This window comes from Aythya fuligula, chromosome 11, assembly GCF_009819795.1.
Source record: "Aythya fuligula isolate bAytFul2 chromosome 11, bAytFul2.pri, whole genome shotgun sequence".
NCBI classification, from domain to species: domain Eukaryota; kingdom Metazoa; phylum Chordata; class Aves; order Anseriformes; family Anatidae; genus Aythya; species Aythya fuligula.
Window position 1 is genome coordinate 17,728,871 of NC_045569.1, and position 25,567 is coordinate 17,754,437.

The 25,567-nt window shown below is 41.2% G+C and overlaps 1 protein-coding gene across 2 annotated transcripts in view; it reads right to left on the minus strand.

Annotated features, from left to right (window-relative positions):
* Window positions 1-4,873: 4,873 nt before the first annotated feature.
* The window catches only part of IGF1R (insulin like growth factor 1 receptor), a 168,972-nt gene continuing 148,278 nt past the window's right edge, over window positions 4,874-25,567 (minus strand). Inside the window, exons 14-21 of one of the 2 annotated variants that reach the window (XM_032194908.1) lie at window positions 24,704-24,806; window positions 23,241-23,311; window positions 20,243-20,472; window positions 19,844-19,954; window positions 18,688-18,847; window positions 16,306-16,435; window positions 11,775-11,909; window positions 4,874-5,756 (exon numbers count right to left, since the gene is read on the minus strand). In XM_032194908.1, the coding sequence (XP_032050799.1) occupies window positions 5,390-5,756; window positions 11,775-11,909; window positions 16,306-16,435; window positions 18,688-18,847; window positions 19,844-19,954; window positions 20,243-20,472; window positions 23,241-23,311; window positions 24,704-24,806 (1,307 nt within the window). In that variant the 3' untranslated portion in view covers window positions 4,874-5,389. Of the gene's footprint in view, window positions 5,757-11,774; window positions 11,910-16,305; window positions 16,436-18,687; window positions 18,848-19,843; window positions 19,955-20,242; window positions 20,473-23,240; window positions 23,312-24,703; window positions 24,810-25,567 lie in introns of both variants that reach the window. The other variant, XM_032194907.1, reaches the window with a different exon arrangement.

Consider the following 25,567-nt stretch of genomic DNA (forward strand, 5'->3'; position numbering starts at 1 on the left):
ACTGTGTTTTTTCTACACATCATTCTTAAAGTCTTGTCTGCACAACTACTCATGGGTTAAGTTGCAATATCTGGCTTTTATCACTGGTTAGTAAGGAGTGGATCCCTTGCACCTTCCTCCACTGTTGTTTAGCCCAGTGATTAAACACGCTGTTGACAAACAAAATAAGAACAACAGGAAACAAGTGTTACTTGCACTAATGGAATGAACAGGGTTTAAATATATATATCTATATTATAGATATACATATGCAGATATCTATATGCATATATAGATATATATGTATGGAGTTATACCAACAACAGGAGTGTCGTTCACTTAGACTCAGATTGTACTGAACACCCCTCGGCAGTTCCCAGAGGACCTGAGAGCAGTTCCGTCTGGTGACCAGTCGTCCTGGGCAAACCGGGCTTCACTTGTTTCTAAACACCAACAGGAGCATCAGTGCGAGCATCCCTGGAATCATACATCACTTAGAACCAGCTTTACAGAGCAGAGGCATCGTGCTGAGAAAGACTTGGCGGACACAGGCTGGCCTCAAACTTCCCATCACGCTTGGCTTCTGCGTCTACTTTATCGCTCCCCTGAAAGCGCATCTCAGCACCGAGCAGCTGACGCTTCTGTGCTTACATAGGAGCCACCTTCCTTTGCAACCAAACCACCTTCTGTGCCACTGCGAAGCTTTGCAATGCCAGTCAGGTGAGAACAACGGCCCGAGTGCTAAATCAAAGCCTCCCCCACAGCGATGACAATTTGTTAGCCTACTGCAATTAGAACATCTTGGTACCATTTGTCAAAATGCTGGTTTTCAGGACTGGGTGGGCTTTTGCTTTTAATTTATAAACAAATTGGATTACTTTAACTTTATTCAAACATAGCTCAAGTTCTAAATAAATTTTCCATACCAGACAAGCCAGTGGTCTCAGGGAAGAACAACATTACAAACCATATTATGACTCTATCAAGCCAACATTAATTCTCAGTTGTTCACATGCATAAACAACTTGATTTACTGTCCAAGGGAAGTCTGCATGAAAAACCCATGTGAATAAAGCTATTCAAAATGCACAAAACACAACAAAAAAAAAAGCTATGGAAACAAACAGAACAAAAAAGTAATTAAGCTTGAATTGCAAACACAGAACACAATGGTATCATGAAGGTGGTTTGGTCCAGGAGAGCTGACTGTCATCACACATGCGTACTTTTAGTCCCATGACTGTCTTCTATTGAAGTGCTTTTTGAAATGTTTATCATGATGGGTGCTACGTCATTAGTGTTTCTTCCTAATGCATTTTTAAACCACCTACATAAAATTATAAAAACCAGTAACTTGGACAGTTTTAACAAAACCCTCCTAGCCAGCTGAAAGATCTGAGGATCTCCAGTTGTGGTAATCAATATGTGCAAGAGAGGGGAACAGTCACTACACCAGAAGGTCACAAGAACCTCAAAAAAAGGGGGAAAACAAAAACAGCATAGTAAAACCTTATTTTTTTTTTTTCAGGGTTTGAAAAATGCTCCCTCCAAAGACAAACCCTGTAGTACTTAACCACAGGACTGTATATTCAAGAGGCCATGTACAGCTCCAAGTAGCCAAGCACCACATTATTCAGATACCACAACCAACACCTGCACGAACAGCTGCCAGAGCTGGAAAAAGAGAAACATTATACATCATGTTGATGGCAAGCTCGTGTTAGTCCTGTGTGCCTGTAAACCAGTTACACGCTGTCAGAGGGCAGTTAAAATTTGATGGCTGGTCCATCAGAATCCACAGTTACGAAGCATATAAACGGGGGATGAAAAGGGAACTGAAGTTTTACTGGCACATTAAAAAAAAATAAAATCAATTCAATGTTAGTTTTGAAGAAAAAAAGAAAAAAAAAATCAGTGCTTTCATTAAACAGAAGCAGCAAAGATCCAAAGCTGTAAACTTGATGTAGTAATATCATCAGGCAGCCCAGGGCAGGTTTTTTCACTGTTTTGGTCAAAAAGAAAAGAAAAAAAAAAAGCAATGCTTGCTGTATGAGCCAAATGAATGCTGATTCAACCAAGTATCTTCTTGGTGCTTGTGGTATCTGAGGAAAGACTGGCAGGAATGACTCAGGACAAATAGAAAGTCCATTCCTTTATTCTAGAAACTCTTCTGGACCTGCAAACATTGTAAACAAATCATTTCTATAACAAATTTGATCAAATACTCATAATTTAAAGTTCTTATATCAGGTCACCTATTTGTCCACTCATTTAAACATGCCATGACAACACATTAAAATGGCTTTGTGTTTCCTTAGAATAACCTTAAGTCAGCCACCTCTTGGTTTTCTCTCATAGTAACAAATTGGGACCAAAAAGGCCAAGCTCCTTGGAATTGAGGCAAATATTCTGAAGTGACCCTTTGTGATGAGCAGTGACTGTTCCCCTCCAGAACCTAGAGCATGTGGTTTATGGAGTGAGAGGTTACCAGTATCAACGGCATTTATTGGCTGCTGAGAAATGTGAGATGTATTTTTTTTATATACACACATATAAAAAAATAAGAGTGAGGTAGATAAATGTTTGAAAAAAATCAAAAACTGTCCCCCTGTCATACTCAAAAACCCTTATCTCAGTATTTAAATTTATTATGGGGCATCTCTACAGTGATTTAAACTGATATCACAAAAATAAATAAAAAATCCTACATAGAATACCTTCTTAATTAACTTTTTTGTCTTTTTCATTTTTAAAAGGGAAAAATAACTATGGGACAGAGGCAAGAGAAGATAATGGGACCTAAACTACACAAGCAAAAAGCACTACAAACTTTTTAAAATCTCCAGTCAAAACTAGCAATCAGTATATTTTAATTCTTTGTTCTTACTCAAAAGATTTAAACATTTCCATCCCAGAACCACCTCTTCACTGCCATCATTTGGTTGGATCAGTGCTAAACAAAGGCTTAGATGCTGTAACTAAGATGAGCAACTGGAACGACTCCTTGGTTATAGACTTGATGATGGCCCCCTCCTTCCCTTTTCACCAAGGCTTCTGCAACTGAACAAACAAGCTTACTCATTTTCTTTTGTTCTGAGGTTTGGTCTATGATTTAAGCAACAGGCTTGGACTTGTACAGGTTTCCATAGCTGCCAACATGTAGCTGTTTGCTAGCCGAGCCACTGGCCTCAGCTATGTGCTTCCACCCTGCCCCATGGAAATGGCATGCTGTTTTGTTGCATTATTTTGTTTTGACCAGGGGTGCAAAGTGCAGCCCAAGGCATCCTCCACGAGGGCTTCCTCAGCAGGAAGGCGAAGAGCTGGGGCCAGGTGGTGAACGGCCACCCTAAGAACACCCGGCACCGCCAGCTGCAATCGGTACAGCTCTCGCTCGTGGGGTGGAAGAGTTAAAAGAGTCATTTTAAAAATCAGTGACCCAAAAGCCTGGCGTCTGCTGTTGTACCCAACAAATAAAAAAGGTGTGTGTCTGTCTGTCTGTGTGGGGAGTGTGTGTGGGGATGGGTGGGTGGATGTGTGCCACAACCAAAACAAGCAGGGAGGGAAGGAGGGGGAGGACCCTTGTACAACAATGAATATAAACACTGAACAAGAATGTACTAAATATTTAACCTTTTTTCTGACCTGAGTTTGTATCATGCCTTGCACTGTAACAGACTCGCATGCTGCCTGGGCAGAGGTTAGTGGGAAGGAAGGAAAACCGGGTTTTAAAAACACCACACCGCTGCCAGAGTGTTTCCACGCAGGGTGTCCCTTCTTTCTCCATGTCCTCCTCAAAAGCCCTGTAACCCACACAGCCAAGATGTTGTAAAACAACCAATGGAAAAAAAAAAAAAAAAAAAAAAAAGGAGGAAATGTATTTATAAAAAGGCATTAAACAGTTCATGGCAAATCATATGAAAGGTATCAGTTACTGGGAAGGAAGAAGTAAAAGTTACACACTATAGTACAAAGCATAAGAAAATCTGTTGAAGTGGGAAGGAAGGGAAGGGAAGGAGGGCAGACCTGAAGGTTTTCATAGATTAAATCCACAAAGATAAAGAACAAAAAAAATAGCAGCTTTTTTCTGTACAGACATATAGATGAGTATCTGAACCGTAAAAAAGTTATAAAAGTGACACAAAAGACAATGTGTATGCAAATGATCCATGGTCTAACATAGAACTGCAAGACCCTTCGAGAAGTCTTAATAATAAAGAGAAAAGGTCAACAAAGCATTATATACTTGAATCCGGTTACTGCTTTTTTTTGTCTTCTCCAATTTTTGTTTTATAGGTGTTTTTTCCTTGCAAGCCTGTGAAGGAAGGCAGGCTGCAACGATGGAGATCTCTGCCGGTTTTTTCATGTTTTTCATGTTTCATTTTTGGCGTGCAGTTGAATTTTTTTTTTTGTACAAAATGCACATGTTTGTTTAGCTCACCACTGCCAGTTTTGTCCAGAATTCATAGGGATGGGGACAGGAGTGGAGAGAGGGCTGTTTCTTTACCCCATCCCTTTTATCTTCTCCATCGCAAGAAAAAAATCACATTTTGTCCAGTTTTGAAAAAAGGTCTAGACAATTTGATTTTTGTTTTTATTTTAAATACCAGTGTATGATTGAATAGAATTTATTGGTCAGGATCTCCTTTAAACAGAGCAGTTGATTACTGTGCTCCTTCCATGCCTACAAAAAAAAACAAAAACAAAAAACAGAGTTCAGTTTTTTGGCAAAATTTGGCAGCGTTGAAAATGGTAACAACCTTGGACGAATGATGGCCCTTTTTTATTCTTTTACGTGTTCCTAAAAAGATTAAAGAGCAACATTAAAAATCCAGTCTTTTTAAATTTTTTTTTTTTTTTTGTGTGTGTGTTTTTGTTATTTTTTTGTTTCTTTTTTTTTTTTTTTGTATGTGTTTTTTTGTTTTGTTTTTTTGTTTTTTAATAAAGACCTACAGTGTTAGGCAGGTGCTTGCAAAGGTACTGGGGAGCCACCTGGCCTGCGATATCTTTGATCTGATAAAAGTGCTGTACGGTTGAACTTGCACGCAGATATGTTTCCCATTATGAAGCAAAGACAGAGACAGAAAGAGAGAGAGAGAGAAGAAAGAGAGAGAGAGACATCAGATCTCAAGTTTTCTGTTGCTATTAAGTGTTAACATTAGAGTTTTAAAAGGCCAACTGTGTGCCCCATGAATGGAGTCCTTTACTGAAACAAACATCTGCTTGCATATTGAAAAAAGAAAAAACGATAACTTGTTTACTGAAAAAAGGGTTCTCCCAAGTGCAGCTATGGCAGTTCTGAAGATCCACTGAGGTACAGTAGGCTTTGAATATATTGTAATTTTCTTTCTTTCTTCCCCCAATACGTGTGTTTTTTCTGTGTTTTGTTTCTGTGAGATTCTGGTTCTAAGGATCAGCAGGCCGAAGACTGGGGCAACGGTAAGGCCCTCTCGTTCTTGCGTCCCCCGTTCATGTGTGCGTACGGCTGTCTCTCCTCGAAGCTGGCCCGAAGGACCACCACGCCTGGGCCGTTCTCGGCTTTGTGTCCTGAGTGCTTGTCAGTGGGTTGGAGGGTGGAGGAGGGATCTAAAGGAATGCTCTCCATGTTTTCAGTCTCCAGGTCAAGCTCCTCTGTATCCGGAGGCTTGTTCTCTTCACTGTAGAAGAAGGAGACCTCTTTGAACGCTGGATCCAGCTCGTCTTTGATGCTCCCGATTATTTCCAGGAAGGAGGGCCTCATTTTTGGGTTGTACTGCCAGCACATGCGCATCAGTTCAAACCTGGACAGGAAACACAGAGCACAACCATTTACTGAGGTGTTTTACGAGCCCTGACTGGGGAGCAACCAGCCGTGACTGAACGAGACCACGCGCTCAGGAAATCACTCAGTTCTGGTGGAAGATGAAGCAACGCAAGTTTTACAGGCCGAGATCCCTGTGACACGTGCTGACCTTTCTGAGCACTGATTTACTTCTCCAGCTCCTATCTAAACCTTCTCAACTCCCTTCCACACACACTTGCCTATAAAGCCATCTTGTGGATAGCTGGTATCCAGAAGCACTGCAGATGTTCATCCCAGTTTGGTGTTTCCCTGGTTTTCCTCCAAAACGTCCTGTACTTACCCAATCGCACAGCAAATTGATAGCGCCTCTCAGAGCATCTTTTTCAAAGAACCAGTCCCTACTCTATCAACACTGTCTAGAAAGGAAATTAAAATAGAAAATACAAAATGTAAAAAAGTCCCTTTTTCCTGAAAGAAGAAAGTAACATTAAAATGAATTGCAATACCCAAAAGGCATTTACAAATCTCAACAACATTCTCTAATCTTTTATTTTAAAATTATGTTGTTTTCATTTATGGCCAGGGATGCATAATATTTTATGGAGTGTGAGATCATCTGTTTAAGCACATCCACGATTAGATCTGTACTATGTCCCATGCTGGTAAAAACAAAACCACAAAACGAAATAGTAATATGTTCATAATGAAAACAGCATTTTCATGACACAGCAGAATTGGATATTCCTGAGATCGCCCTGAGCTTTAAACACAACACCAAGAAAGGATTTCACTGTGTGAAGGTGGAATTGGGATGCCTTCTGTTAAGGCAGCACAAGAAATATGGCAAATTTCAATATGAAAAGGAAGATTAATTCTCTGAGTCCTCCCTCTGTGTGCACAGCACTCAGAGAAGCGTGCTGTGTGTAGGATGGCACCGCTGGCCCCAGCTACTGCTTTCAGTGGTGGAATAAGAATGAATCTGGAGGGAACGAGAAAAATCTTTCATACCAAGTAACACACTAGAGAATACTTCATGTTTCTGTTTTACCTCCCAGCCATGCAATCTGCAGTCCCAGTAAGACCCCATCTCTAGCCAGCAGCCAAGCCGGGGCACCTGGTGCCCGCCTCTGCCAGCCCTCCTGTGCCAGGTGAGCCAACTCACCTAAACTTCTAGATTTTACAGAGCACCACCATTTTCCTAACTTCCACAGATGTTCAGAAAGTAAGCAAGGCATTGCAGTTCTTCACTTTAATCAGCTCTCACTGCCTTACGCCCTGGCAGCAGTTTACTGGATCTCCGCACTAGTGTGTGCAATTTTTATTTTTTAATTAAAAAAACAACACTTTTTTTTTTTCTTGATAGCACCTAAGGCCTTCATAGACTAAGGCCCTAATTTCTCTAGGGTCCCTGCTCTAGGACAAACCTTGCAACATGACTGTCACCGTGCTGGAAAGCCCTGGGCTGTGATGCCTGTTGCTGTGCACCAATGCACACAGCAGGGCTTGGAGAGCCTGGGAACCCTGGCCTGAAACAAACCAAAGCAAAGAAATCCCCTCCCCCAGAAACTTGCTCCTGGGGAAATTCTGTTCCATTTCCTCATCGGGTGCACTGTGTTCTCAGCTGACACGGACCAGCACAGAGGTGGAAAGCTGCTGTGACTGGGATGCAAGCACTGCTGAGAGCGCCTCATCAAACTAAAAGCAATCTTAAGTCAAGCATTTGAAGCCACAAATATTCCTTTTAGTGCTTGGCTGGCACAACTTTGCATGAACAGAAGCCAGCCACCTGAGCACAGCCTTGTGACACCCAAAAAGAAGCTGGTGGAACCCGTCTGTGCTGTGAGAAGTGCCCCGGTCCTCAAAGCCGCACTGTAGCAGGCACGTAGATGCACCAACAGCGCCCAGATCGTGCCTGGTTTGGAGCCTTCAGGAGTCTTTCATAGCGAAAGTGAAGTCAAACTATAAAACTGCGTTATACCCTCACCCACAAACGAGAAGGAAAGCTTGAGACATAAATACATAAAATCCATTTCTGTTACTTCATTGCTGTTTCCTTTCCAGCTGACTGCTGCGTCCCTGAATAGAAGCCTCGGCTGGAGCCAAGAACACTGGATATTCGCTGGCACCGCGCCCTGAGGCCTAAGGGCAATGCTAAGGAGATACCACAAGCAGTGGAGTAATGCATGTGACATCAGCACAAACAAGGACATGTGATGTTTCTTTTAAGCCATTCCAGATTTAAAAACCCTACAGAGTTCCCATAAAAGGATTTTTCTTTCCCTTATTAACTCTGTGGGCTTGAAGACCTTGTTTACATTATCTTAAACAACAAAAACAAAACTAAACTAAACAAAAACACCAACAAAAAACCCAACACGTTCCAGCAGACAATGGAAGAATTTACAGGCTGCTAATATAATCTGTGTATTCTATAAAGCGTGTTTCTGGCTGGTGGCAAGCAAGCCCAAGGAAGTTGCAGGCTTTATCCCGAGCAGGGCGATAACCAGTGCTGCTCTAATGCACTCAAGGAATGCTGCAGAAACGGAGCTCCTTTTTGCACTGAGACATTACAAAATGAAAATGGCAGATTCCTGTATCAGATACTGTATCAGTTGCATTCCATTTGAGCATGCACTTGTGCTTTGCATCAGGCTTGATTTGATGGAGAACAGAGAAAGGGCCCCTGTTCTGTTGCTGCTGCACGCCAGGATTACCTCTGGATAGCAGACCCTGGTTTCAAACCAAGCGAGCGCCAGGAACAAAGGAAAAATCGGCAATACGTAAATAGTCTAGTCAGCTACATGTGGGGGAAGCAATTTTTACTTCAAAACCAGAGAGGAATTCCAGCCTCCACAACTTTTAAAAGCCCCATGGGAGCACACTGTCTGCGAGCTTCAGCTGGAACCTCCTCGCCACGCAGCCATCACCTGATGTAACAATGGCAGTACACAAAAACAACCTCATACAGGGGAAGAGGAGAAAAACAGCAAAGCTTCTCCTGGCACCGTCTTATTGAACCATCTGTCTTATTGCATGGTTCTGTCTGTAAAATCACGCAAGCTATGCCAAGAGGGTGTAGCATAAACAGAACTGAGTCTTGTTTCACCCTGTGCAAGAGTAAAAAGCCTCTCGAAATACCGTCCTCTTTGTGCTTGGCCCCTGCGCAGTGATTTACCACTTCTGCGAACCACAAGACGGCCGTGCTGTACGAACCACCTCTGCACGAGCAGCCGGGACAGCCAAGCTGTAGAACAGAACCCCTCCAGTTCTTCAAGTGTCCTTGGTCTCTGATCCACCTAATGACTCTGCTAGCAGGGGTTAGCAAAGCACAGCCACTAACGAGCATTATTAGCATTGCAGTCCTAGCAGAGATGGAACGGCCAAGACCGCTTGCACCACGTAGCAGTCACACAGGGGGGGCAATGAGAGGCCCTTACAAGAGCTACTGTACGGTGGCTGGAGTGTGCATGGCTGTGTCAACACTCTCATAATCTGCACGGTTAAAAATAGTTGATTTGGTGTCAGTTGCAAAAAGATTCTTCTCTCTATTCTCATCTCTGCTTCCCCACAGCAGTCTACCTACTCCACCTGTTCTGGAGAGTTTGATATGTCAGTGTATTCCCCTCTCTCTTCAGAAAGGTAAATTTGTCTTTGCATTAGATACCATCTGCCCATGATTACAATTTACTTGTTTGCATGTCAGGCTAATTTAAATAAAAGTACCTCTGCATTTGTATCCTACCACATGAGATTTATGAGTGCAGTTACTAGCTCCACTTCTTGCTTGCCACTCACGCTATACTGAGCACAATAAGCACACAGAGCTTCCTGCAGCAGGCAGATGGCTTTCTGGGCATCTTGAGTTAATATTGAGAGTTAATGTCAAAGTATCGCAGACCAGCCAGTCTCCAGCACTGAGAACACACAATATCTGAAAAAAAAAGAACTTCCACTGGCACAGACATGGCAAGAAACTTGTCTTTAAACAGAATCTTTGTAGCAACCTCCAGAAAAACAGACCCCTTCCATTTACAAAAGGTTTTGTAAAGCACTAGTAAAAAGTAGTTGCCTGAAACAAGCTGGGAATGTATGGTAAAATCCAAATGCAGTTTCAGGGCTCTTTGCACCTTTCAATAGATTTGGTAATATTCTTGCTATGTCCCACGGTGAGGAGCAGGTTATCAGACAGCTGGGGAGGGGAGAAGGAACTCTGCCTACGGAGCAGGTCTCTGCCTGCCAGCAGCAACACGTGTGAGGTTCGAGACTGGCACCAGCTCTCAGGTTGCTACGGCATCTTTACAGCATCTTGGGCCAACAGGACAGACCATGGGAAAAGAAAGCACTACAATCATGTAAAGTATGTTCTTTGAATGCCAAACGCATGTGCGTGGAGCAAAGGTAAAGATCATTCCTGGAGCTCCCTTCTGCTATTCGTACAGCAGCCTATGTGAACTCCAGCAGACTTGGGTGTCTGTCCTAATAGGAAGGCAAAAAAGGCTGAACGGGAGCTAAAGCAAGTCATGGTTGGCTTCTAGAGTCAATTCTTTTTTCTTTCTTTTTTCTGCATTTGGACAAAGTCAAGATATGTTTTTCACAATTGCATTAACAAGAGACATCACTAAACTGGATAGTTGAACCCTACTTCTTGTTCTGATGGAGAGAAGCAGCTAAAATCCAAGGCAGGTATTTTCATTCTGCCCCTCTGCAACATCGGACTAAAGTTTTGGTGGCACTAAATAATATGTGAACAGCTTCTTTATTTAAAATGAAGGCTTTTGCTGTTCTACACTAGTGCAAAGATTCGTTCTGTCACACATTCACCAAATTCTGCCCGTTTTCAAGCCAGTTACCCCCAAAGCGGACTGATCCTGTAGTAACACCCAGCACACACAGGATTATCTTGGAGGAGGAGGAAGGAGAACGGGCTGGGCAGGCTGCGGCAGGAGCTCCTTGCTGAAAGCTAACTGTGCCTCCCCTCCCTTCCCCCTGTTCATACCACACATGCCCCAGGTTAATGGGGAATTTCTAACGCTCAATCTCTTGCCAAGTTTGTTCTCACTGTAGAGATAGTTTTTTCCCTACTGGCTCGGGGAGCAGACCAGCTTTACCTAGCCCCCTTCCCGCACCCTGTTCTTTCCCCCTTTTCTGCCTGCTTCTCCCCCTCCTCCATTACATAGCTCTGACCATGTTAAACAATCTCCAGTCAATCCGACTGCCAGAAATTCTCCACAGCATCGTGGAAGGGAAAGAATGTGAAATTGAGGAATCACATGGCACTACACCTCCCCCTGCATATACCACCCACCCACCTCAAACAACAAAACAACACTGCCTGTCATCTGAAACCAAAGCCAGCGGTCCAGCCAAAAAAGCTCTTTTCCTAAGAATCCCAAGCAGCTGAGGCCCTTAAGTGATTGTATCCCTTCTGTGGGCCTCCAACAAATTTCAATAACTGCAAGACACAGTATTTCCTTCCCAAAAGCCAGTTTGGGAAGTATATCAAAGTAATAAAGTCTGAACAACTGAAACTGCTGTACACAAAAGCCAGCAGAAGTATTTCAACAATGTAAAGCTAAAAACCGAAGCCTGCTGCACCGCAGACTCCTCTGCTGTAAGGCTTTGTACTGGGTCTAGGGGTAGACAAAGGTTTTTCTGCGTGCCTCTTTCTCTGCTTACAGGGAAGGAAACTGTTAGCAGGGGAGATTTGTTTATCTAAATGCAATGAACACTATGACTGAAAAGGCAGATCCAAAGCTGCTTCAGACAAAGGAAGGATGGATTCGCGTATCTGTACGCTGAACTGAAAAGTTGAATTCCACAGAGTCGCTGCACGGTACACTTCAGCTTATCCTAAGCTCTTTTTTTCTCTTAATACTCAACAACCTCACTTGAAGCAGAAGAGACAAGAAGAGACACATCCTCATAGCCCCTCTCGCAGGTGGGGCAGAAGCAGACATTGAAGGGATCACGAAGAATGAGCTGTGGACTGAGAGCAGAGAGAAGTGCCGACACTTACAGCATATCGGGACAGTTGTCGGGTTTTTCCAGCAGACCTCCTTCCATCACAAAGCGGAGCACTTGTTCATTGGTCATGCCTTGGTACGGCTGCTCCGCTAACGTTGCGATCTCCCAAAGTACAACACCAAAAGACCTGGAAAACAAATCAGAACTTTAGAAAGCCAGGCAGTCTTTACAAAAATATTTCTGTTAAATGATACTGAACAGAGAGGTGTCCATGGGTTTTCCTTCACAAAAAAAATCCAGTTGCTAAAGAGTACGCAGCTACAGTGATATCCATATGACCTAACATCAGAGACTGTTCACTGTAAACACCTCTCATCGATGGAGAGAAACAGGGTCCCAGTTCTGAATGCTCTTCAGAATGGCCTCTCCCTACTGACTCTGGAAGTAAAGACCAGGAATGCTACACCTCTGTTTTTCACAACATAATCTACAAGTCAGAGCTGGTCGTGATCACGATCATTCAGTGGTACAACGGTGACCTACACAGAACAAGCATAAGCAAGTAATTGGTTAAAAAAAGCCACTACAGCCTTGTTCAGACTAAGGGTACCTCAGGAGGTGGGAAGAACACTGGAGAGGGGAAAAGGCAAGATGCAGGGATGGGAGGAAGGGGAGGGAGGGAGACCGTCCTACCAACCTTCTAAGCAGGTTGAGAAGTGGCAGAGGCTAGTTGTTTAGAGAGAGCTCAACAAGCCCCCCATAGTGATAGCAAGAAAAAAAAAAAAAAACACCATACATTTAAAAAACTAAACCCCAAATCTTCATGTAACGTCTCTCTCAGGTACTCCTGACAGCAGCTGAGAAGGCAATAACGCAGAGCTCTAAGCTTTCATTCCACTGCAAGCTGCTTTTCATCAGAAATACTTGAGTCACACAAATCTGATTTAAAAGCTGCATTTTCCCCTACCACTCCAGCCAGCTGAGAGCTAGACAGCAAATGCACACCACCACACCTGTGTATCTCATCTGCCTCACCGTTAAAAGCAAACAAACCAAACAACCTCCATCCCCCAGGCACAAAAACACTCTGAGTAATACTTTCCATCTATCACTTCGCTCTGGTTTCTTCCACATTCTGAGTCAAAGGTGCAAAGTAAGGATCAAGGCATTTAACATACAGGAGCAAGCAATGAAAGCAATTTGTGAAAAAGACGTAGAAGAAGTGCAAATGTTCTCCAGCTTCTCGTACAAAGATCCTCCTTTGCTGCTTCAGCAATAAAACATTCAAGCCCCAAGGAGAAACTCAGTTACTCCTTTTGCAACATGTATGCAACCATCATCTTGAAACAGAGCTCCTCGCTCTTTCCAACTAACTACAAAGAACAGCAGGATTGAAAGAAGAAGTTGGTCTAATAATAGGAATTGATTACTCATGAATAAAAATAAGCATAGTTATCTAATTGGATAGTTTGGATGGGAGTATTGACACTTTCTAAAAATATTTCAATTTAAAATTAGTTTATTGAGCAGACAGCTCCAATTGTCTGCCCTCATTGACCAGGCATCTACTCTTAGAGCTGGTGTGAACAAAAACCTAGATGCTATCTTGCCTTCTGCGGCTGAAGTGCTGAGTCAAGTTCAGAGACAGAAATGTAGTTTCAGTAGGGTACTGTTGTGAAACCAGGAGCCCGGTATTATTAGCTGGTTATGGCAGAGTGGTTTTTATCCTTCAGTTATCCACTGTATCTGAAACGGCTCACAGCTGAAGCCAGAAGCCACAAACAGACTTGCAATTGTTTGCCTTTCAGGACAGGGAGGGACGGAGGGTCTGCTCAACGTTTTGGTGCCTCTGAAGCTACTTTGATCACTGCAGGAATAAGGAGAACAAGTTCTGTGCACCTCCTAGGCAGATCATAACGCATGCACTTATGCTGCTCCTTCAAGGCAAATACTATCTCTGAAAGAATGCAAGATGCTGAAGACTTATTAATAGAAATACACCCTCATCCTGAACTGTATTACTTTCATTTTAAAATGTTCTCCTTCCCTAACTACAACAACAACAACAGTCTTATCTAATTACCTCATTCTTCAGCCTGAAGAGCAATAGAAGAATGAATTGCTAAAATAAAGCTCCACCCTTAAAAACCTCCAGACACTCTTTTGCAGTTTGCCATTTCACCTTACAGCTTGTAAATCTTGGGCTCTGATCACTTGCACAGTTTTGTCTTTTTGACGTTTTGGCTTCTAAAGCAGATCTCTAAGAACACGGAACCAGATGTCAAAATATCCTAGCAAAAAGGACAGAAAAGCAATCTCTACTTTTTTTTCTTTTTTAAATTGAAGAAAATAAATGGCCCTTGAAACAGCCAAACAACAGTTTTCACGAAGTAACTTCAAAACCTGAACTAATACAAGGACTCAGGTGATTCTTCCCGTCCTTCAAGACAATTCCAGTGTACAGTGGCTGCTTCAGAAGTATTGAGAAGTAAACCAGAATGATCCTCTTAGCCATAAGCTGATCAAGTAACTAGACACAATTTCATGACAGTGATAAACTGAGCTCAGATACATTTCAAATTCAGATCCAAATTTCTGCATCTCTAGCTGTGGATACACGGCACACGGTGTCTGTTTAGAACACCTATACATTTGCATGTTCCTCAAGTTGAACCAGTTGTTTTGTACCTCAAGGTAGCATACCTACGTGAACTGAAATTAAAAAAAAAAAAAAAAAAAAAAATCACTTCTAACAAGACCACAAACCATTCCAATGAGAAATTTAAATACTGATGAGATCCATGGGCCTGTGGTCCAAAAGGCATTTTTTCGTCTCTCGATGCTTTAAAGTAAAAAATTGTAAAATTCAACTCTTTTGTAAGTTTTCCAACCTCATCATTAGTAAAGCTACTTCCCTTTATGTGACTTCTGCAGCCTGGCTAAGATATTTTGCTCAGAGATTGTTGGACTATCCCACTAACAAACTGCAATATTGTTTCATCAGTCTTGCTTTGGACTAAATGACCGATGAGTGCCACATCCTGTTGAAGGGAGAACATGCATAACTGCTGCAGCAATTCAAGTATGAATTTAATACTGATGCTTGATTTAGCACCTCTTTTTTTTCTGTGTGTGTGCATTTAGAATCTGAGCTAGGTTTAAACAACAATGTCACTTAAGAGGTACAGGTGGAAAGAAGAACTTGCATGAACAGCAGCCATACATCAATGAAGGTGAAGACCAGACCTACTACAGTCCTGAAACAAAGGCTGGAAGGGATGGCTAGACTTAAATGTTACTGTTTGGTGCTCATGGGCAGGCCTGCCTGCTCCTCACTTTAGTTCAGGCTTATATCTGGGGATTTTTCTAGTCATATATTTCCTATTTGTCTGCTTTGTGAAGCCATTACTAGTTCCAGAATTCTTTTACCCCAAAGGGAAGGCTGAAAGCATGCTTGCATGGCTGTTAGATAAATGGCTGATACAGGGCTTCCCCTTCAACTCAAAGTGGCTATTTTCATTGCCTTCCAAGTTTGAAGATTACAGGGTACATAAATAAGTTATTAGCCACATGCAAAAGATGTAAGTAGCATTCTGATGCTTTGCTTTTTCACTTGTTACTTAATTTCTCTTAGGAACCTTTAACTCAAAGTGGATGCTGTGGACTGCAGTCCACTGACTCCTCCAAAATCTTCAAGCTGTTTAGAGAAAATGCAGTTTACTACTAAAATACCATTCCTACTGACTTTTAGGCATTTGGAGGCAATCAGCTGCCAATTCTGTAACAGATCAGCAGTAAAAACATCTTGTTAGGAAGGCAGAGAAACCATAAAAGACGGAGTAGAGCTTTTGCCAGTACATAATCATCTTTTGCCAAGTCCTCCCTATCTTTCTGCAAAAGTTTGGGGGAGGGAGGGAGAGGGGAATGTTCCAGAGTATTATTTCTACTAAGAAGTTTATTTTGAAATTTCCTGAATGCCTCTATTAATAACTTCACAGATACAACCACTAAGCAATGTGCTTTTACAGAAAAAACTATTTCTGCATCTTGCGGTATATAAAGCAAGCAAACAAAGCCCCAAATGGAGAAGGATATACACAAGGGAGAACTCCGAAGGAAAAAAATAAAACTGCTAGTGTACACAAACTGTCTGCAGCAAAGTAGAGTTATTTACACAGAAGATTTTGATAGAAAAGCAGGTCAACACTATGAACCTTTCCATATTCTTGGCAACTTTTAATGCTTTTCTTGAGGAAGGGCAATTTGGAAAATGACAACTTGCTCTTCCAGGTGAAGGTAATGTTTTTCACTGCACAAGTGATTTTACAACCCACAGCAGGAAACACGCCACCACCTCCAGCTTTGGAAATCCATTTAAGACTGTCTCTGAGAGCAGAATTTAAACTCACGAGCCCTTGATTTTTGCAACGGAAACAATATAAAGCAGAATGATTCACAGTGGATAATGAGAGCTACCTGCGAAGGGACAGGAGAAGCTGTATACTTAGTTAGGTCTATAAAACAAGAGAAGAGGCTAGAAACAGGAAGGGGAAAACAGTTTTTCAAAGCCCCTTTTTTGTTACCAGACATCGGAGTGCGTTGTGAAGACTCCATCTTTCAGTGATTCTGGGGACATCCAGCGGACTGGCAGCAAACCTTTCCCTCCTTTACGGTAATAATCTGTCTCGTAGATATCTCTTGTCATGCCAAAATCTAGAAGGTACAAGTTTTGTGAGCTCAAATAATGAAATACCGAACATTTCCCCTTACTACAAGCCCCTGTAGCCAGCAGACAATCATAGTTTGGTGCAAAGAGCCTTCAATCTGTTACCACAGGATTTTGCTTTGCAGAGCCTTTACTTGCCTTCGTAGGGCTGGTTAGCTCTCTCCCAATGAAACTAACAAGTATTTTTACCACTGATTTCAGTGGGTCAGAACTGGATCCAGATCAAGTCTCAATGATTTAAATATATTAATAAGAAAAGTTCCAGGACCTATGTTCAAGCCTTGCAGCAAACTAAGTCTTCTGAAGCTCATATCATTCACTTCTCTATTCTCTAAATTCTATGATTATCTTTTCTTTTAGATTAAGGAGTGCAAATATGTCCGTTAGTACCTAAATTGTCTTTAATTAAAGAACCTTACATTTTGAGGGAAATGATTCTTTTACTCTTCTCCTCTCTCGAAAGTTAATTCTCTTTTCTGATGTAATTTTCTATCTCAAATGCTATACAGGATGAGGCTATTCATTTATGACTAATACAGATCAATATTAAAGCCACACTTCTGGCTATACATGTGTCCTTAGCTGTAAAGACGTAAGCATTTGCAAGACCTGTGCCTAACAAGGCCCATCTCCTGTTACTCGGACTCATTCCAGGTTTGTTTTTTCCTATGTTATCAGCTTGACGCAAGCAAAAATGTTGGGCCTTGGACTAGCCAATTTAAAACAGGAACTACATTTTCAGATACCAACAAAAAGCTAACAAATCACGTGGAATCAAATCTCTTACTAAGATTAAATGCTATCTGCTGACACAAAAGGGCTAGGGTAATATCCATTTTATCTTTTTTTTTTTTCTTGCAAAAATGGAGTGACAAGTTAACAATTCCTCTAGCCTAAGGGGTTCTCACAGTCATTATAACTCATCTATGGCTGGAGAGAGTGACCGCTGATCCTTCTCATTCTAGTGTCTGCTAGGGACACTGCTACCCTCAGCGATTATGACTAAAAGCCCCATTTGTACAACTATCCCACCACTCCCACACACCAGGGAGATTTTGCCCCAACAACATGGAAAACTCCTAAAACATAATGCAAATAAGAAACAGATACACAGTGAGCACAGGACAGTGTAACGTAAAGCTCTTTCTTTGAGATCAAAACAGGCTGAGTTGGCGTGCTCCAGTCAATATGTTCGTAAACTGTTTCTACGTGAAGGGATTTTCAATACAGGCACATAAACGAGAGCAGCACAGCACATTTCATGAAATGTTTTTGGGATAACCATGTACCATGTTAAAGGGAAGAAATGCACCATCTCCAGTTCAAAGAATTAAAAAACAAAAAACATGCTGGATTAGGAAAAGTGGAATGGAAGGGATTCAGGCTGACTTCCCCAAACCTGCAGAAAATGTACAAAATCCCCCAAAGATCTTATTTCCTAATTAACTGACTCAAAATGAAATCATATTTTCTTTCTCCCAAATGACAAGATTACTTACACAAATCATCAAAATAGCTGAGTTAAGCTCAGAGAAAAAGAATTAGTTTCCTAGAGCAGAAGGCTGTTACCATACATACTATTTTAATATGCACAACTCAAAAACAGCCAAAAGCTTAAAATCACTCTCTGGAGAGAAGTATGAAAAAGCTCATCTGACACTATTTTGGAGGGATGGTGAAGGGGGAAAAGAAGTGGTGTTCTAACAGCAGAGCAGAGGAAAAACGGTTCTGTTTGCTGGAAAGCAGAGCTCCAGTTCAGGCTGGAAAGCATCCAGCTGAAATCAAGCCTTACATTCCACTTTCAAATCAGATATGCTTTAAAATAATCCTACAATTCTTATTCTTGAATCAATAAACAGAAGGTACAATTATTTTTGCGCATTAACAGCAAAGCAAATGACACGCCAGTGTTAACTATGCCATCCACCCAGATGTCTGCAGCATCTGCATCTCAAATCACTGCTCCACCAGCTCCTTCTAAGCCCACATGCTACTCTATTTCCTCACTGGAACGACAGCAAGTAGAGGTATTCCAAGAGTTTCAATTCAATGTTGACTGGTCACAGGTCTTAAATCACAGCTAGCCTTCATAAGGCACATATTTCATTCTGCAGAAATTTAAACTACAGCTAAGTTTTAAAAGATCTTAAAAACAGTTTTCAAAAAAACTAAAATGCTTTCTAACATACTGATTTTTCAGGGTGATTTTTTAAATTTCTGTAAAAGTCAAAAAGCACACCTCCAATTTTCACCGTGAAATCTTCTGCCACCATGCAGTTTCTCGCAGCAAGATCTCTGTGAACAAACTTGTTGGCGTTGAGGTATGCCATCCCATCAGCAATCTCTCCTGCCATTTGAATCATCTTCTTCAGAGTTGGAGGTGTCTGGCCAGGATTATTCTGAGGAAGATTAAGAAGATCAAACAAGTAAGGGGAAATGAATAAATAATTTCTAAACCAAATTGCAATCTACTTGTTTTTTGTTGTTTTCTTTTGTTTTGTTTCAAATCACACCATCACAATTCAGTCTGACTTGAACCAGGCTAAACGAACTCATGATTATGTAAACTGCAGCACCTGCTTGGTGGGAAAAACCGGCCATATCAAGCTGGTTTACAAACAACTCCTAAATAGCTCTTTTCTAACAGGCCATTCTATTTTAGGGAATACAAGCAAGAAAAGACTTCAGTGTAACGATGTTATACCTTATACCTCAGGAGATTAAACAGTTTAATCAGCATGGATATTTTCCACATCCAATCATGCCCTCTGCTACTTTCAAGTTCTCCATTTATATGGCATACATTCTCTGTTGCACGTACTATATCAGAAGTTCTGGATCATGAATCTAATGGCAAAAGAAAACTGTGGGCTCATTTTCTACTTAGTCTACTATAATTTCAGTGGCAAGTGTCATCTTTCAGACCCTATAGCACATGGGGCAATTTTAGCTGTTAGACTGATGGCCTACATATTAAAGAATGCATATTAGCAAAGATACTGGATTTTTATCATAAAGCCCTCATTTGTATTTATTTTCCAACAGAGGAAATAGGAAGGATGTACAACATGAAATCATTATCCTAACATGCATGCTTCAACTAGCCAATTTTTCTTCAACATCTTGACAAGAATTAGGTTAGGCAAGAGATTTAATTCAAAACTGGAAAACAGGACTCTGTAACACAAGATGGGGTACAGCAAACTGGGCTATTTGCAGTAACTACCTCATAAAAAAAAAAAAAAGTGTTGTAGATCACAGAGCAGCATGTTTTGTTCTTAGATCTTAAGGAGAGGGCAAGAAAGGCTAATTGCCTGCTGCTTCCAACACGATGTCTATTTGCTCAGGATGATTCTAACAGAAGGAAAAAAAACATCCAACAGCTCATGACTCACCTCTGTGTCTGGCCTCAACGATCTCAGATAACTTTTGAGGTCCCCACGTGTCATCAGCTCCATGATAACTAGGGTAGGCTGGCCCTGAGAAACAACACCAAGCAACCGAACCTGCAAGGAGAAAAACAAATGCTCAGCTACAAATACAGCTAACTGAACTGCAGTAATTGTTTATTCATGTTGATATGGAGCCCCCAGCACCCATGACCCTGTGGGAGAGGTCTGGAAGTAGACTTGTTTTCACGCTGACTCCTGTTTAACAACATCCTAATGCTGCAGAACTGAAGCTAGAATCCCAAGTCCCCACTTCAGTCAGTGAAGACGTGCCCTGAGCAATCTCCTGCCAGTAAACCATCAGAGCCATATAAATCACAGCCTTATTACATATTCACAACTTACCACATGGTGACAATTGAACTCCTTCATTACTGAGGCCTCATTTAAGAACTCTATCCTCTCACGCATGCTTGCAGACTCATTGACAGTTTTGATGGCCACCCTGGTCTCTGGCTCATCCTTCACCACTCCCTTGGCTATCCCCTCATACACCATCCCAAAGGAGCCTTGCCCAAGCTCCCGACACATGGTGATCTTCTCGCGAGGCACCTCCCACTCGTCTGGAACATACACTGTGGGGAGAGAGAGATGAGGCCATCATGTTCCATTTCTGTAAGTGGTGGGATCACTCGTGGGTTTACAATACCAACAGCCCGAATAGTTTTACTCTAAGCAACAACAGACGTAATGCTGAGAACTGCCAGGGGATGTGCATATATTCCAATCTTTCTCATACAGAGATAGGCAGGTATCTGGCATAGAAATAAATTTTAAAGGAATGAGTAGATGGACTTCAAGGGGCCTCACTATGGTACTAGCATAAAAGAACAGAAATAAGGAACTTTAATGTACAACATCCTGGTGGCAAGAACCTTCATTCAGTACTTGAGGCTTGAGCTTTTCTCGGTACCATCAGTTTTCTAGTTCTTCCAAGGCAGCATCAAATGTACTCGATCATCTGTACCAGTTTAGCATCTGCTGTATTCTCTATTAACTGATTGATTTTATGACTAAAGGGAAAGAGATTCTCTGATCTAACAGGTTCTTTGCATGAAGCTATTGTGCTTACTTGCACACCCACTGCTGCACCAGTAAAGGCAGAACTCGCTGCTGCTGCAAGTCTTTGATCTGAGGCAGAAGAGAGACCTCAGAAGGTGATTGCTAGGAGGGATGACTGCCTCAGGCAAGAAGACATCTGAGCTCTCAGTAGTCACTGATGCTGCTGCCCATCAGTCACCAAAGGAGGGTACAGTTGTGTCACATGCTTGGGATGGGTGAAATGACAGGATGCAAAAATAGAGGATTATAGCATGAACATCAACAAATCTTTAACTCTAATGGTGCTGCTCCAAGAAACAACGGTAAAAGAAAGTCAGCTCCCACTCTAGCTAAACCCATTAGCCTCCAGGAGGCTTTTGGAAACATCATTTTGGCAAAACGTCTAAAGCAGCAGCACCAAACTAACCCATAAACTACAGCACTGATGCCTCAAGCAAATTCTTCTCATGTTCTGATTTCCTCCTGTGCTTGAAGAGCTCCGCAAATAAATAATCTGCACAGTATGGGCACATGCTTGTTAAATATGCTCGTACCTCTATGTTGCAAAAAATAATTATTTAGCAAATAGGTTTCCAGTGGGAACCTAACTGCCTTTATTTATTTTTTTTTTCCAAGCAACTTATTTAGCCAGAAAGCTGGGATTCCAGGGCTCTCCTTCCCATAGCCATAAGCTTTCTGGAGATGCTGAGCCAAGGATACTGGTATTCTGGGGTCATTCAGCTCCTGCTACTGGCCAGGGTCAGCCAGCATGGGAACTGGCAAGGAGATTATCTACAGTAGGATATGTCTGCTAATACTCTCCTGCAATAGTGAAGTGCAGGAAAATAATACAGATATACAGAAAGCAAAACGCACACAAAAAAACCCACACAGTTCTAGGAACAGTGTGGTGGTTTGTTTTGTTCTTTTTTTTGGGGGGTGGTGGTGATGGTGGTGCTTTCTGTTTTTTCTTCCTTCCCCAATGGTTTTAAGGAATTTAATCTTGTTCCAGATCAGGCAAAATAAATATCATTTTTCCAAGGTCCAGAATCCTGGCAGACTTACTGAGACTTGCATACAAACAAGAAATTAAAACCAAACAATCCTAATGAACCATAAAACTTAATCATCCTGAAATCAACTTTAACTCTTGGTTTTTATTTGGCGCTGGACACTTTCTCCATTGTCCAGCTGAAAATTATCTGCACCATCTTCCAAATCACTAAGCACTGTTGGATTTTCTCAGTCTTGTTGCCGGTCATGCAAACCTGTCATCTCATCTACTGGGTAATAAAGTACCGAGCCAGCTCCCAGCCAGCACCCCCACACTCTCAAAACATGGTGCAGACTATGCAAGAATCTCTTCTTATACTATTTCCCTCAACCTTTCAATGGCCACATTAGATGCTTTTTGTTTCTTTGCTCGAAGTGGAATAAAGGATGAAGGAGGAGTCATTTTTTGCTACAAGTGGCAAACAATCTAATTTTGAGGCAACAAGAACTTCTATTTTAAGCAAAACTTTCCAATTTACTAGCTAAGCAATAAAAGGGCCCATTAGCTGCCACTTCCAGCAAGTGCTTCTCTTTTTATCTTGTCAAAGAATGTTATTCACATTGCATCTCCATAGAAAATAGTAGGAAAATAAAGAATTAAAATCTGAAACTAGCTTTAAAAAACTTTTTTGTCAGTCCAAGAACAACTGGCATACCCATACTCTAGATATTAAAAGCGTAGCTTACAGAAAACATCCCTGCTCATTTTAACACAGTATTACTGCATGTGATATGGCTGGAAGTTCACAGCATTGCCTTTTCCCTTTCCAACAACTTTTCACATTTGGAAAGAGTTTTATGGGGGTGGGAAGTGAGGAGACTTTTTGTTTAATTGGTAAACATTATTGTTTTCCACATGAGAAATACACAGAAACAAGCAGTGAGATTATTCCAGTAGGTCAGAAAAAGGCTTAAAAGGGCAAACATGAAAGACGATGAATTCATGAATTCTTCTTTCATTCTAGTAACAAAATCACCGGATAAGTAGACAATACTTTGAAAAGAAAACTAACCTATCCAAATTCATTTCAGCTGAATAAACTACAGGAGAAATTTCTGAAACCCCTCTGTTTCAATAGACAGGTAACATTTACATATGATTGATGATGGATTAACTATGGATGTGCTAATTAAATAAAAAGAGAAGGAGGTTTTACTACATCCCTTTACAAGAATTTCACACTTCCAAAGTCTGACATGAGCAGAGCATATAAAAGTAAACGCATCAAAAGCACATGGCCACACTTACCGTCTGAAGCACTGAAGTACTCGGGGTTCACAGAAGCATAAAGTACCCCATTGCCCAGTCTGTCACTGTTCCTGTTGAAATATTTTTTTCCTTATTAATCTTTAAACTTAAGTAAATTTCAGACTGCTTCTTCTACGGCTATTCCACTGTTTGCTCAACCACAAAATATTGTTTACTGTATGTGGAGAGCTTTTCAGAGAAAGGGGACAAATCAAGTTCTTATTCTACCACATATAATCAATGAGAAGAACAGCCCAGAAGAGTTTTCCCAGGAAACCTGCAGTCTTCTCTATACCATATCAGCACTAGAGAAGTGTAAACACAAAGCACTTCTAGCTGCTAGGCAAACTTCCTTTAAGAAAGGCAGCTGCATGGTGATACATCCAGGAGACTTGTGGCTGAGAGCATTAATCACCTGCTCTACTGCGAGAGAGAAGTGACCTGGCAAAGAACAAGATTGTTTTTATTTGGAATTCCATTCAACTACTTTATAAATTGCTTCTGTTATTTTATTTTACCCTCATCCTTCTCCCTCGATTTTACTGGGGTGATTTTCAGAGTAAGACTTTTATTCAGCATTGTGAGAGCTCTTGCAGAAGGCAGGCTGTACAAATCAAGTTATTAATCAGACCTCAGAAAACCAAAGAGAAAACAGTTTTGTGTGCTAGAACAACAGCTTAAAGAAGGATGAGTTATCAGGCATTCAAGCCCAGAATGCTCATGGGAAGGTCAGGCAGGTACTTTACTTCACTAGATGCAAAGCCCTTTCTGGAGTGCTTGAGGAGAATTAGTACTATAGTCTGTACACAACTGAATTAGAGCTGGAAATAATGGGATATTCAAGGAGAGTAATTTATATGAGAGTAATAAAAAAGCTCAATACCTAAAAAGTTGCAAGCCCAAATGTTTGCACCGACTTCTATTAAATTCTCATTATGTATTTCAATTAAATAAAAAAGAGCACTAGTTATAAAGAGATAAAACTAAGGAAAACAAATCAATCGAGCAGTCCCCCAGGACTGCTCTGTCCAACACATAATTTTGTAAGTGGATGTAGAGACTTCAAAAAACCTTCAGAATTTGCAAGGAATCAAATTAACCTGACTTGAACTAAGTTTTCATGATTTATAGAGCAACCCATATTTCAAAGCTTCTGATTATAAAGGCTCAGTGTCTGTCATCATTGTCCCAGTGGATATGTTCCTGACAATCCTTCCTCTTCCCCTTTCAAACGTGATACTGTAATAAAAAGCCTCTTCATATCACAAGTAGCAGGCAGATTCTCGCTGGTAACTCTAGACCACCTCCTTGTACACACCAATAAGGTAGAATCTTCTTTAGCTTCTCAAGTGCTCTGAATGCCATTTCACTTCTTAATTTCTAACTTGCTCCACGGATACAGACTTGAAACTAAACAAGCCCCTTTTGCAGTTCAGCATTAACCACAAGCATTAACAACTCACCTCTTTTTGTTAAAGACGTACAGCATTATTAGTAAACCCCCAATGATGAGCAGGAAAGCAATGGGAAGCACAATTATCAAGTGCAGGAAGTTTCCATAGTTTGCTGCTGCAACCAACAAGAAAACAACTGTATCAGGGTTTCTATAAAATCTCCATTAACAAAGAAACATTCAAAACCCACTCAGTGTATTTCCATACAGGAGAGAAATCAAAGTACTCATTTTCTTGTCTGATGTGGAAAAATGTACTCAGAAACACTCCCTGACTGCAGATGAGTGGAACAAGAAAACAGACACTGAAAAGCATTAATTTTGTACAGAACAGTGTCTGTCTGGAGTTTGGTTTCACATGTTATGCTTAAGGACTTACATTCCTCAGGGAACAATACGCAATTGTTCGCTTGCATATTAACCTTTCTTTTCCTCCACCTTTTGTTCACCTTGCAATTTCTTGTACTTCAGAACATATTCACACTGGTCTTTACCTCAAGTTCATCAAATGCCAGGAATTAGAAAAACAAGAATGAATAAGAAGACAAAATTCCAGTTTTCTGTGGATACAAGTGCTCTTCAGCTAAACACAGAAGTTCTTGAGAGGGTCTCTGTATACCCTTCACAGTGCTATCCTTCCTAAACCTACATCACTCCCGTAGTCAAGACCCTTTCATCAGTGTTATCTGTTAAAATGTTATTCTGAACAAGTCATGTGGAAAAGCATATTGATATTTAAAAAAAAAATAAATATTGCCAGCCAAAATCTTAACAAATGACCTGTTTCTTATAGAACTTTGCAACTGAAAGTAGGTTTGTTTAATTGCCACGGGTTTTGTACAACCCAGCTCCACGTTGATACTTCTAACACTGA